This window comes from Pristiophorus japonicus, chromosome 6 (assembly GCF_044704955.1).
Source record: "Pristiophorus japonicus isolate sPriJap1 chromosome 6, sPriJap1.hap1, whole genome shotgun sequence".
Lineage (NCBI taxonomy): Eukaryota > Metazoa > Chordata > Chondrichthyes > Pristiophoridae > Pristiophorus > Pristiophorus japonicus.
In genome coordinates this window covers 2825126-2837698 of record NC_091982.1, presented here as the reverse complement: position 1 = coordinate 2837698, position 12573 = coordinate 2825126, and the positions used below count along the sequence as shown (strand labels likewise).

The 12573-nt window shown below is 51.2% G+C and overlaps 1 protein-coding gene across 3 annotated transcripts in view; it reads right to left on the bottom strand.

Annotated features, from left to right (window-relative positions):
- The window catches only part of ocrl (OCRL inositol polyphosphate-5-phosphatase), a 164695-nt gene extending 157784 nt beyond the window's left edge, over positions 1-6911 (bottom strand). For all 3 annotated transcript variants that reach the window (XM_070882547.1, XM_070882548.1, XM_070882549.1), the window contains exon 1: positions 6774-6911. In XM_070882547.1, the coding sequence (XP_070738648.1) occupies positions 6774-6823 (50 nt within the window). In that variant the 5' untranslated portion in view covers positions 6824-6911. The remainder of the gene's footprint in view (positions 1-6773) is intronic.
- Between the last annotated feature and the right edge of the window lie 5662 nt (positions 6912-12573).

Below are 12573 nucleotides of genomic sequence, written 5' to 3'. Positions count from 1 at the left end.
AAGTGGCTGGAGATGCAAAGCACTAAAACGGCCAGTCTGCCCACATCAAAATGGCAATCATAGGAACATATTAAAAATCACACTTGTAAAATTTTAAAATCTATTTCAGAGAATTACATTATTGCTACTGTACTAACAAGTAAAAAGAACAGTACTATGGGAGAGGTAAGTATTTTGACTAAACTATATCCTCCTTTATTACTGGATAGTCTGAGGGGGAAATAAAATGTCCTAACTGGTAGGATAAGTTTGTACTCTTATATTTGCTCTCCCTCTCTCTCTCTCTCTGTCTGTCCCACAAACAGTAATTGATTGAATGACCAATTAATCTATTTTTGGTGGTATTGGTTGAGGGATAAATGTTGGCCAGGACACCAAGAGAACGCCTGGCTAGTTTTCAAATTGTGCTGTGGGATCTTTTATTCTCACCCGAGCAGGCAGACAGAGCTTCAATTTAATGTCTCACCCAAATAACGATACCTTAGACATTGCAATATTCGCTCAGTATTGCACAAAAGCATTAACTTAGATTATCCACTCGACACAAATTCAATACTAGTCTTCAAAAGAGAATTTGATAAATATTTGAAGGAGAAAAAAATTGGAGGGATATGGGGAAAGAGCGAGGGAGTGGAATTAACTGGCTTGCTCTTCGAAAGAGCCGGCGCAGACTCGATGGGCCGAATGGCCGCCTTCTGTGCTGTATTATTCTATGATTTTATGATACAAGTCCTGTAATGAGGCTTAAACACAAGACCTTCTGACATAAGAGGCGAGTGTGCCATCACTGAGCCATAGCTGTATAGGCCAGTAAGCACCTTCACAGACAATCAGTATCAGGAGTTCAATTAGATGTTCAAATTAGCTAAATTTAGTATTGGTGGGTATTGCCAAGTACTGTACAGGAAATGTAAATTTAAAATACACACATCTTCTAGGTAGAGCAGGATGTACATTATAGAGAACGTACCTCAACCCCAACTTCCCCCCCTCCCTACATACATCTTCCAATCCTCCTTAGAAACTGGGATGGTGCCAGAAGTCTTGAGAATTGCAAATGTTACACCCTTGTAAAGATAAACCCAGCAACTATAGGCCAGTCAGTTTAACATTGGTAGTGGGGAAGCTTTTAGAAACAGTAATCAGGGACAAAATGAATAGTCACTTGGACAAGTGTGGATTAATGAAGAAGTCACCATGGATTTGTTAAAGGCAAATCGTGTTTAACCAACTTGATCAAGTTTTTTGATGAGGTAACAGAGAGGGTTGATGAGGGCAGTGTGGTTGACATGGTGTACATGGATTTCAAAACACGTTCGACAAAGTGCCACATAATAGGCTTGCCAGAAAAGTTGAAGCCCATGGAATAAAAGAGACAGTGGCAGCATGGATATAAAATTGGCAAAGTGACAGGAAAGAGAGTAGTGGTGGTCGGTTGTTTTTCGGACAGGAGGAAGGTATACAGTGCTGTTCCCCAGGGGTGATACTAGGATCACTGCTTTTCTTGATATATATTAAGGACTTGGATGTAGGTGTACAGGGCACAATTTCAAAATTTGCACATGACACAAAACTTGGAAGTATAGTGAACAATGAGGAGGATAGTGATAGACTTCAAGAGGACATAAGACAGGTTGGCGGGATAGGCAGACAAGTGACAGATGAAATTTAACGCAGGAAAGTACAAAGTGATACATTTTGGTAGAAAGGATGAGGAGAGGAAATATAAACTAAAGGGTACAATCCTAAAGGAGGTGCGCGAACAGAGAGACCTAGGGGTATATGCGCACAAATCGCTGAAGGTGACAGAGCAGGTTGAGAAAGCAGTTACAATTGCTTACGGGATCCTGGGCTCCATGAATAGAGATATAGAGTACAAAAGCATGGAAATTATGATGAATCTGTATAAAACACTGGTTCAGCCTCAACCGGAGTATTGTGTCCAATTCTGGGCACCAATTTAGGAAGGATGTGAAGGCCTTGGAGAAGATGCAGAAAAGATTTATGAGAATGCTTCCAGGGATGAGGGACTTCAGTTACGAGGATAGACTGGAGAATCCGGGGCTGTTCTCCTTAGAGCAAAGAAGGTTGAGAGCAGATTTGATAGAGGTGTTCAAAATCTGGACAGAGTAGATCGAGAGAAACTGTTCCCATTGGCAGAGTTGCCGCGAACCAGAGGACACAGATTTAAGGCGATTGGCAGAATAACCAAAGGCAATGTAAGAAAAAGCTTTTTTACACAGCGAGTGGTTAGGATCTGGAATGCACTGCCTGAAAGGGTGGTGGAGGCAGACTAAATCACTGCTTTCTAAAGGGAGTTGGATAAGTATCTGAAGGAAAGATTTGCAGGGCTGCAGGGCAAGGGTGGGGGAGTGGGACTAGCTGAGGTGTTCTTGCAGAGAGCCGGCAGGGGTTTGATGGGCCAAATGGTACACTTCTTCTGTGCTGTAACCATTCTATGCATAATGGTAAAGTTGCTCTTTTAAGAACAAGATTTACCATGTATTAATTACATTGAATTTGTTTACCAAATGGAATTTGATTTAGGTGACCAAAAGCGATAGAAATGACAAAAAAATTAAGTGGATATCTGGTGGCGATCATGGACATACAATATTGGAATTATAATGGCAAAAGAGAGAAATAAATACAAAATAAATTGGTTGATGTGTATGTACTGTACTTGGGAACTTCAGAATGAACAGTCCTGGAAGAGACCATTGTAGACCCTCTGGATAAACCAAAGTTCAAAAAATAACATACACTATTCATACTCCTTAACCCCATTTCTCTGCCAAATATCTATCCGCTTGAATTTGATGCTACTACTCGCTTTCCATATATTCATCAAATTATGGAAAAAGTAGTTAAATCTAAATTGTTCATCTTCCCTCTTCTGACTGCAAAATTATTAAGGTTCAACTTATCAATATATGTGTACCCTTTAGCATTTTGAAAAACTCAGTAAGATATCCCAAAACCTCTCTTTTCTCCAATTTCCTTAATCTATTTTTGCAGATCACATGTCTGATGCAAGATATCAATTTGGATGGCCTTCACTGTACTTTCTCCAATGTCAAAACATGAGGCACCTGTGAGAGTACAGAATCCATCACATACAACTAGGGGTCTTATTGTTGTGACTTCTAAGCTATGATATTATATATTAGGTAGTAAAGGTATACTCCTGATAATAGGACCATGATGCTGAACCTGTGTGGGCCTAAAATTGTAACAGAAGGCATAAGTCAAAAGACAGTGATGTTTGCTGATTGACTGATTTGATGCCTTGTAATTTACTCGAATTTTATTTAACGTGTACAGCCAGAGGGATGGAGCATAAGATCCAGAATATGAGAAGTTTCAGTGAATTCTGATCACTGTACAAAAAACTTGTGCATCTGACACACAATATATGTAGTATTTCTACCAGTTTTCTTATTGGTGTCTGCTAACCACTGGGTATTAGCCATCACATACTTAGCATGGACCAGTATGATCCCAGAACCATAAGAAATGAAGTGGTCATAAAGCCAACACCTCACCAACTGTAAGCAAGACCACAGGAAATTAGTAGTGATAATAAAACATTTCATCTGTATGAAGTTAGTATTGCAGAAAAGCTTTTTGCATTTGCAATCAGTGCATGCTAACCAGGCAGTATTCTCAGTCACATGCATAAGAATAATTAAACACTGCAAAACCAAAAACATAGCAGCCATGATGATTCAAAACCAACTTCAGCTTCAAGCACCCAAGAAACAAATGAACTTTCATAAAGAGATTTTTCTGCTCTGTGAGCCCATCTTGCTCTACCTCTGGCCCAGCTTACTGCCCCTATCAGTAGCTTCTGGTAATGGTATGTTAGCTTTTGTTACAAGGAGATTAGAGTACAAGAGTAAAAATGTCTTACTAGTGTAATACAGGGCATTGGCAAGGCCACACCTGAAGTACTGTCTACAGTTCTGGTCTCCTTACCCAAGGAAATACATACTTGCCTTAGAGGGAGTGCAGCAAAGGTTCACTCAACAGGTTCCTGGGATGAGGGGATTGCTCTATGAGAAGAGATTGAGGATACTAGGCCTATATTCCTTCGAGTTTAGAAGAATAAGAGTTGATCTAATTGAAACATATAAAATTCTTAAGGGGCTTGACAGAGTTAATGTTGGGAAAATGTTTCCCCAGGCTAGGGAATCTAGAAAACAGTGTCAGTCACAGAATAAGGGGTAGGCCATTTAGGAATGAGACAAAGATAAATGTCTTCATTAAAAGGGTTGCGAATCTTTGGAATTCTCTACCCCAGAGAGCTGTGGATGCTTAGTCATTGAGTATATTCAAGACAGAGGTTGATAATTTTGGGGGAACGAAGGGAATTAAGGGATATGGGGATAGTGCGGGAAGGTGGAGTTGAGGTAGAAGATCAGCTGTGATCTTGTTGAATGGAGGCTCCAAGGGCCAAATCCAGCTCCTATATTCTTATGTTCTGTGGCCATGTAACATAAGCAATACTGTAGGAGATCCCCCAGTATAAAACAGTTGTGAAAAGCAAAGCAGCTACATAACTCATTTATACCTGCAGCGTTTGAGAAATAAGGAGCATCCGAGTATGTTTTTGTTCCAAAATCACTCAAAATGTTCTAGTAAATCTATTAAAATGTCTGATTTTCATTTTAAAGCTGGGTTGTCGAATATGGTTACGTTTTAAATTAAATATATTTTCAAAACGTTCACCCACTGGTACTTATGTAACAAACGTCCTAAATATTTGAGTTCTGGAATCTTTGGTGTTGAACATTTTGAATAAAGTTACATTAAAACTAAATGCATAGATGTATCAGAATGCCTGCACATTATAAACAACATTACAGCTCATTTTATGAGCTCGTGGGCAAATGCACCATGTGATGTTATATCAAGACTTACAGACCAGAAGGTCTGTGCATGCAAAGTTAGTTGATCTAAGGCGATAGAGTAATTGGACAGTTACAATTGGCCTCAGTACTTTGTAGTAAAAATAAATCCGACAGGAATCCCTCTCCTGTATCCACTGATTCCAAGTGTACACACTGACACAGGTGAAGATATGATCGGGTTCAGCTATGATGCCCATCATGGTACAACGGCCCATCAGTATTCACTTTCGGCTCAGACTGAACTACCCTGGAGGGCTGTCAGCATTTGTGGACGCGACCCCTGCATCAGTCAACGCAACATAAATGCATGTCTTTCTACTGGGGAAGGAAAACATTGTGGCGGGGTGCAATCCACTACGGATTTATTAGCACCCGTGTAGTTCAATACATTTTTCTGCAAAATTGGATGGCTTTAAACAGGCCAATTCCGTTTAATACGAGTTTAAATAAAAGGACATTGAAAAGTGTCTTTACCACACCTATCTATGCAGGCTGATCTAACTAGTGATGTAGCACGCATCAATATTATTGTAGGTCAAAACTCAAAAACCACACTGGAAAAAGGGCAGGCTGCAGAGCACCAACTCTAAAACACAGCAACCATTTAAAGCAAACATTTCCCACATACTGTGGGAGTACAGCATTCCCAGCAACCACTAGAATAGCTTCAGAATTCACTATCAATTCTCCAAAATAGTCCGGATTTTAAAAAAAACCTGAATAGTGAAAAGGAGCGTGTTATACAAGGCCGACAGTCAGGACCAGGTGCAGCGGGCGCTGTCCATTGTCAGAGGCAGGAAAATCCCGGCCCGGCCCCGCGCAGCTTGTCGTGACCCCCGGGCCCTGGCTGTGCTCCGTGCCCCCCCCCCCCCCCCCGGGCCCTGGCTGTGCTCCGTGACCCCCCCCCCGGCTGTGCTCCGTGACCCCGGGCCCTGGCTGTGCTCCGTGACCCCGGGGCCTGGCTGTGCTCCGGGCCCTGGCTGTGCTCCGTGACCCCCGGGCCCTGGCTGTGCTCCGGGCCCTGGCTGTGCTCCGTGACCCCCCCCCCCCCGGGCCCTGGCTGTGCTCCGTGACCCCCCCCCCCCCCGGGCCCTGGCTGTGCTCCGTGACCCCCCCCCGGGGCCTGGCTGTGCTCCGTGACCCCCCCCCCCCCGGGCCCTGGCTGTGCTCCGTGACCCCCCCCCGGGGCCTGGCTGTGCTCCGTGCCCCCCCCCCCCGGGCCCTGGCTGTGCTCCGGGTCCCCCCCGGGCCCTGGCTGTGCTCCATGACCCCCGGGGCCTGGCTGTGCTCCGGGCCCTGGCTGTGCTCCGGGGCCCCCCCCCCGGGCCCTGGCTGTGCTCCGGGCCCCCCCCCCGGGCCCTGGCTGTGCTCCGGGGCCCCCCCCCCGGGCCCTGGCTGTGCTCCATGACCCCCGGGGCCTGGCTGTGCTCCGGGCCCTGGCTGTGCTCCGGGGCCCCCCCCGGGCCCTGGCTGTGCTCCATGACCCCCGGGGCCTGGCTGTGCTCCGGGCCCTGGCTGTGCTCCGGGGCCCCCCCCGGGCCCTGGCTGTGCTCCGGGGCCCCCCCCCGGGCCCTGGCTGTGCTCCGGGGCCCCCCCCCGGGCCCTGGCTGTGCTCCGGGGCCCCCCCCCGGGCCCTGGCTGTGCTCCGTGGCCCCCCCGGGCCCTGGCTGTGCTCCGTGACCCCCCCCGGGCCTGGCTGTGCTCCATGACCCCCGGGGCCTGGCTGTGCTCCGGGCCCCGTCTGTGCTCCGGGGCCCCCCGGGCTTGTTGTGTTTGCGGGTTGCCGGGTTCCCGGGCCGATGCTACACCCCGTTGCTGGACTGCTGCTCTCCCCCCGCGCCGCCCCGGTTAAAGGATATTATCACCGACTTCCCAGTGACGCTTCTCGCTCTGGGCGCCGGCTTCTCCATAAAGTCACCGGTCGCGCGTCCCGCCGACTGCAGCCCGCTCCCGTCCTCTCAGCTCGGCGCCATCGCTCCACTCAGCCAACGCCAACGATGTCGCCCCGCCCACAAAGGCCAGGCAAGAGCGGCGCCGCCCTCCCGCGTGCGGCAGCACTGGCTCCTCCTCCTCCTCCTGCGCGCGCCGCCGCCGCCAGGCAGACGACAGAAAGCGCCAGCTCCTCACACCTCCCGCTGTAAATGTCGGAGCTTTCACTGTCTCAGCTCTCAAAATGGGAAGTGTGAGGTAATGCATTTGGGGAGGGCCAACAAGGACAGGGAATAAAAAAGGTAGGACCTTGTCGGGTTGGAAATCGGTGGTTAGTGGTGTGCCAGAGATCAGTGCTGGGACCACAACTGTTTACAATATACATAGATGACCTGGAAGAGGGGACAGAGTGTAGTGTAACAAAATTTGCAGATGACACAAAGATTAGTGGGAAAGCGGGTTGTGTAGAGGACACAGAGAGGCTGCAAAGAGATTTGGATAGGTTATGCAAATGGGCTAAGGTTTGGCAGATGGAATACAATGTTAGAAAGTGTGAAGTCATCCACCTTGGGAAAAAAAACAGTAAAAGGGAATATTATTTGAATGGGGAGAAATTACAACATGCTGCGGTGCAGAGGGACCTGGGGGTCCTTGTGCATGAAACTCTTTTAGGAGTTGCAAAGGCCTCAGGCTATAGCTGTATTCATCATACCAATTTCCTGGACAGTTTGGGTGGACTTAATATGCACCCTCCAGTTAAGGCCAAGGTCGGCAGCATCCATAGTGCCTCCGTCACCCTGCTTTCACACCTTGCAGTTTATTGGCATCTGGTGAACTTCAGTGGTGAAGGAACCCAAAAAGTTAGTTTGCAGGTGCAGCAGGTAATCAGGAAGGCGAATGGAATGTTGGCCTTCATTGCGAGAGGGATGGAGTACAAAAGCAGGGAGGTCCTGCTGCAACTGTATAGGGTATTGGTGAGGCCGCACCTGGAGTACTGCGTGCAGTTTTGGTCACCTTACTTAAGAAAGAATATACTGGCTTTGGAGGGCGTACAGTGACGATTCACTAGGCTGATTCCGGAGATGAGGGAGTTACCTTATGATGATAGATTGAGTAGACTGGGTCTGTACTCGTTGGAGTTCAGAAGGATGAGGGGTGATCTTATAGAAACATTTAAAATAATGAAAGGGATAGACAAGATAGAGGCAGAGAGGTTGTTTCCACTGGTCGGGGAGACTAGAACTAGGGGGCACAGCCTCAAAATACGGGGGGAGCCAATTTAAAACCGAGTTGAGAAGGAATTTCTTCTCCCAGAGGATTGTGAATCTGTGGAATTCTCTGCCCAAGGAAGCAGTTGAGGCTAGCTCATTGAATGTATTCAAATCACAGATAAATAGATTTTTAACCAATAAGAGAATTAAGGGTTACGGGGAGCGGGCGGGTAAGTGGAGCTGAGTCCACGGCCAGATCAGCCATGATCTTATTGAATGGCGGAGCAGGCTCGAGGAGCTAGATGGCCTACTCCTGTTCCTAATTCTTATGTTCTTATGTTCTTATGTAGGACACTGAGAGGTGTAGAGGAACAAAGGGACCTGGGAGTGCAGGTCCACAGATCCCTGAACGTAGCAGGCCACATAGATAAGGTGGTTAAGAAGGTATACGGAATGCTTGCCTTTATTAGCCGAGGCATAGAATACAAGAATAGGGAGGTTATTTTTATAACTGTATAAAACCCTAGTTAGGCCACAGCGTGCAGTTCTGGTCACCCCATTGCAGGAAAAATGTGATTGCACTAGAGAGGGTATGGAGGAGGATTTACCAGGTCAGAAGCAAAATACAGCAGATGCTGGAATCTGAAATATAAAAAGTAAATGCTGGAATTCTCAGCAGGTCAGGCAGCATCTGTGGAGAGAAACAGTTAACGTTTCAGGCCGATGACCCTTCATCAGAACTGGCAAATGTTTGAAATGAACAGATTCTTAAGGAGCACTGAAAGGGGGAGGGGAGGAAAGAATAAAATGGAAGGTCTGTGATGGGGTGAAAGACAGGAGAGATTTGAGAGACAAAAGGGATGATGGGCTGACTTGAGTTGGTAATGGCAGAAGTTAGAAAAAGATTAGTCTAGAGAAGGTGTGAATGGCAGAATAATTGCCAGCTACCATGGGAAACAGAAAAAATGCACAAGACCAGGGGTTTTAAAAAAGGATGTGTCTATTTATACTGTCTCTGATTGGTGCTCCATTATCACATGACCTATTGCTGATTGGTCCTCTTGAAGGATAAGCCACACTCTGAAGTTTCTCTGGAATGTGTAACTGGAACTTCCCAGCCCAAGTTCTGACTGACTTCGCAAATTATAACTCGATTCATTTTGATTTCAGAAGCCAGAGAGGATAGATCTCCCCAAAAGCCACCAAGTTCCAGCCGAAGTCCCTTACCCCAGTGCAAGTGCATCCCACCCTCAGCCAAAGTCCCTTACCCCAGTGCAAGTGCATCCCACCCTCAGCCAAAGTCCCTTACCCCAGTGCAAGTGCATCCCACCCTCAGCCAAAGTCCCTTACCCCAGTGCAAGTCCCACCTTAACCCCTGACATAGATGGGGCATTCTGTGCGGATTGTTAACAGGTTTATTGGATATGAAGTGAATAATGATAGTGTCGTGACTTCTGGATTTCATCCACTCCAACGATGACCCTTGTAATACACGCACCGAGCTTTCCGAGAAACCGGGTGTGGGTGTAAAGGGGGTTGGAAGAACATGATCCGTCTTCCCTGAGTCCTGAGTTCCACTCCCCCACCCTGTCTCTTCCCCCCCCCCCCACCGGCTCTCTCCCTCTCTGCCCCCCCCGGCCCGGCTCTCTCTCTCCCCCGCCCCCCCCCCCGCAAAGCACGTACTCTCTATTCCCCCCCCCCCGCCCCCCACAGGCTCTCTCTTGCTCTGTTAGCACCACCCCAAGCTCTATCTCTCTCTTTTCCCCCACCCAGGCTCTCTCTCTCTCTCTCTCCATCCCAGGCTCTCTTTCCACAGCCCCCCCCCCCCCCCCCCCCCGCCCCAGGCTCTCTCACCCCACAGGCTCTCTCGCTCCCCCGGTTGCCCGCCGCCACCACAACTCTCACCCTGCCGCTCTCTTGTTGCCACTGCGGCTCAGCAGGAGGCTCGGGGCCCTGTCGGAGGCTCAGTAAGAGGCTCGGGGCCCTGTCGGAGGCTCAATAGGAGGCTCAGAGCTTGGTCGGAGGCTCAGCAGGAGGCTCGGGGCCCTGTCGGAGGCTCAATAGGAGGCTCAGGGCTTGGTCGGAGGTTCAGTAGGAGGCTTAGGGCTTGGTCGGAGGCTCAGTAGGAGGCTCAGGGCCCTGTCGGAGGCTCAGCAGGAGGCTCGGGGCCCTGTCGGAGGCTCAGCAGGAGGCTCGGGGCCCTGTCGGAGGCTCAATAGGAGGCTCAGGGCTTGGTCGGAGGTTCAGTAGGAGGCTCAGGGCTTGGTCGGAGGCTCAGTAGGAGGCTCAGGGCCCTGTCGGAGGCTCAGCAGGAGGCTCGGGGCCCTGTCGGAGGCTCAATAGGAGGCTCAGGGCTTGGTCGGAGGCTCAGGGCTTGGTCGGAGGCTCAGGGCCCGGTCGGAGGCTCGATGGCTTGCGGTTCAGTTGGACAACTTGGTCAGTTCAGAATGAATGTGTTCTGGGCGGGAGGCACCGGGGGCCGAGTCTCGAGAGGATGCGGGCGCAGAAGGACAGAAAGGGGGCAGTACAAATAGCCAGTTCTTTTTTTTAAAAAGAAAGAGGAAAGGGAGAAAATATGGGCAGAGAAATTGTTGAACTCGATGTTGAGTCCAGAAGGGTGTAAAATGCCTAAACAAAAGATGAGGTGCTGTTCCTCGAGCTTGCGTTGAGCTTCAGTGGAACAATGTAGGAGGCTGAGGACGGAGAGCTAGGAGTGGAAGTGGAGCGGGGAATTAAAGTGACAAACGACCGGAAGCTCAGAGTCACGCTTACAGACTGGACGGAGGGGTTCCGCAATGGCTCTCTCTCCCCCCACCCCCAAGGTCTCTCTCCCCCCCACCCCAAGGTCTCTCTCTCTCCCCCCACCCCCAAGGTCTCTCTCTCTCCCCCCACCCCCAAGGTCTCTCTCTCTCCCCCCACCCCCAAGGTCTCTCTCTCTCCCCCCACTCCCAAGGTCTCTCTCTCTCCCCCTAGCCCCAAAGTCTCTCTCTCTCCCCCCCCCACCCCCAAGGTCTCTCTCTCTCCCCCCACCCCCAAGGTCTCTCTCTCTCCCCCCACCCCCAAGGTCTCTCTTGCTCCCCCCACCCCCAAGGTCTCTCTCGCTCCCCCCACCCCCAAGGTCTCTCTCTCTCCCTCCACCCCCAAGGTCTCTCTCGCTCCCCCCACCCCCAAGGTCTCTCTCTCTCTCTCCCCCTGCAGCCTCTCTCGCTCCCCCCACCCCCAAGGTCTCTCTCTCCCCCTGCAGGCTCTCTCTCTCCCCCCACCCCCAAGGTCTCTCTCCCCCCACCCCAAGGTCTCTCTCTCTCTCTCCCCCTGCAGGCTCTCTCGCTCCCCCCACCCCCAAGGTCTCTCTCTCTCCCCCCACCCCCAAGGTCTCTCTCTCTCCCCCTGCAGGTTCTCTCGCTCCCCCCACCCCCAAGGTCTCTCTCTCTCCCCCTGCAGGCTCTCTCGCTCCCCCCACCCCCAAGGTCTCTCTCTCTCCCCCACCCCAAGGTCTCTCTCTCTCCCCCTGCAGGCTCTCTCGCTCCCCCCACCCCCAAGGTCTCTCTCTCTCCCCCACCCCAAGGTCTCTCTCTCTCCCCCAGCCCAAGGTCTCTCTCTCTCCTCCTGCAGGCTCTCTCGCTCCCCCCACCCCAAGGCCTCTCTCTCTCCCCCTGCAGGCTCTCTCGCTCCCCCCACCCCCAAGGTCTCTCTCTCTCCCCCCACCCCAAGGTCTCTCTCTCTCCCCCTGCAGGCTCTCTCTCTCCCCCCACCCCAAGGTCTCTCTCTCCCCCCACCCCCAAGGTCTCTCTCTCCCCCCCACCCCCAAGGTCTCTCTCTCTCCCCCACCCCCAAGGTCTCTCTCTCTCCCCCTGCAGGCGCTCTCGCTCCCCCCACCCCAAGGTCTCTCTCTCTCCCCCTGCAGGCTCTCTCTCTCTCCCCACCCCCAAGGTCTCTCTCTCTCCCCCCACCCCCAAGGTCTCTCTCGCTCCCCCTGCAGGCGCTCTCGCTCCCCCCACCCCCAAGGTCTCTCTCTCTCCCCCCACCCCCAAGGTCTCTCTCTCTCCCCCCACCCCCAAGGTCTCTCTCTCTCCCCCTGCAGGCTCTCTCTCTCTCCCCACCCCCAAGGTCTCTCTCTCTCCCCCCACCCCCAAGGTCTCTCTCGCTCCCCCTGCAGGCGCTCTCGCTCCCCCCACCCCCAAGGTCTCTCTCTCTCCCCCCACCCCCAAGGTCTCTCTCTCTCCCCCCACCCCCAAGGTCTCTCTCTCTCCCCCTGCAGGCTCTCTCTCTCTCCCCACCCCCAAGGTCTCTCTCGCTCCCCCCACCCCAAGGTCTCTCTCTCTCCCCCTGCAGGCTCTCTCTCTCTCCCCACCCCCAAGGTCTCTCTCGCTCCCCCCACCCCAAGGTCTCTCTCTCTCCCCCTGCAGGCTCTCTCTCTCCCCCCACTCCAAGGTCTCTCTCTCCTCCCACCCCCAAGGTCTCTCTCTCCCCCCCACCCCCAAGGTCTTTCTCTCTCCCCCCACCCCCAAGGTCTCTCTCTC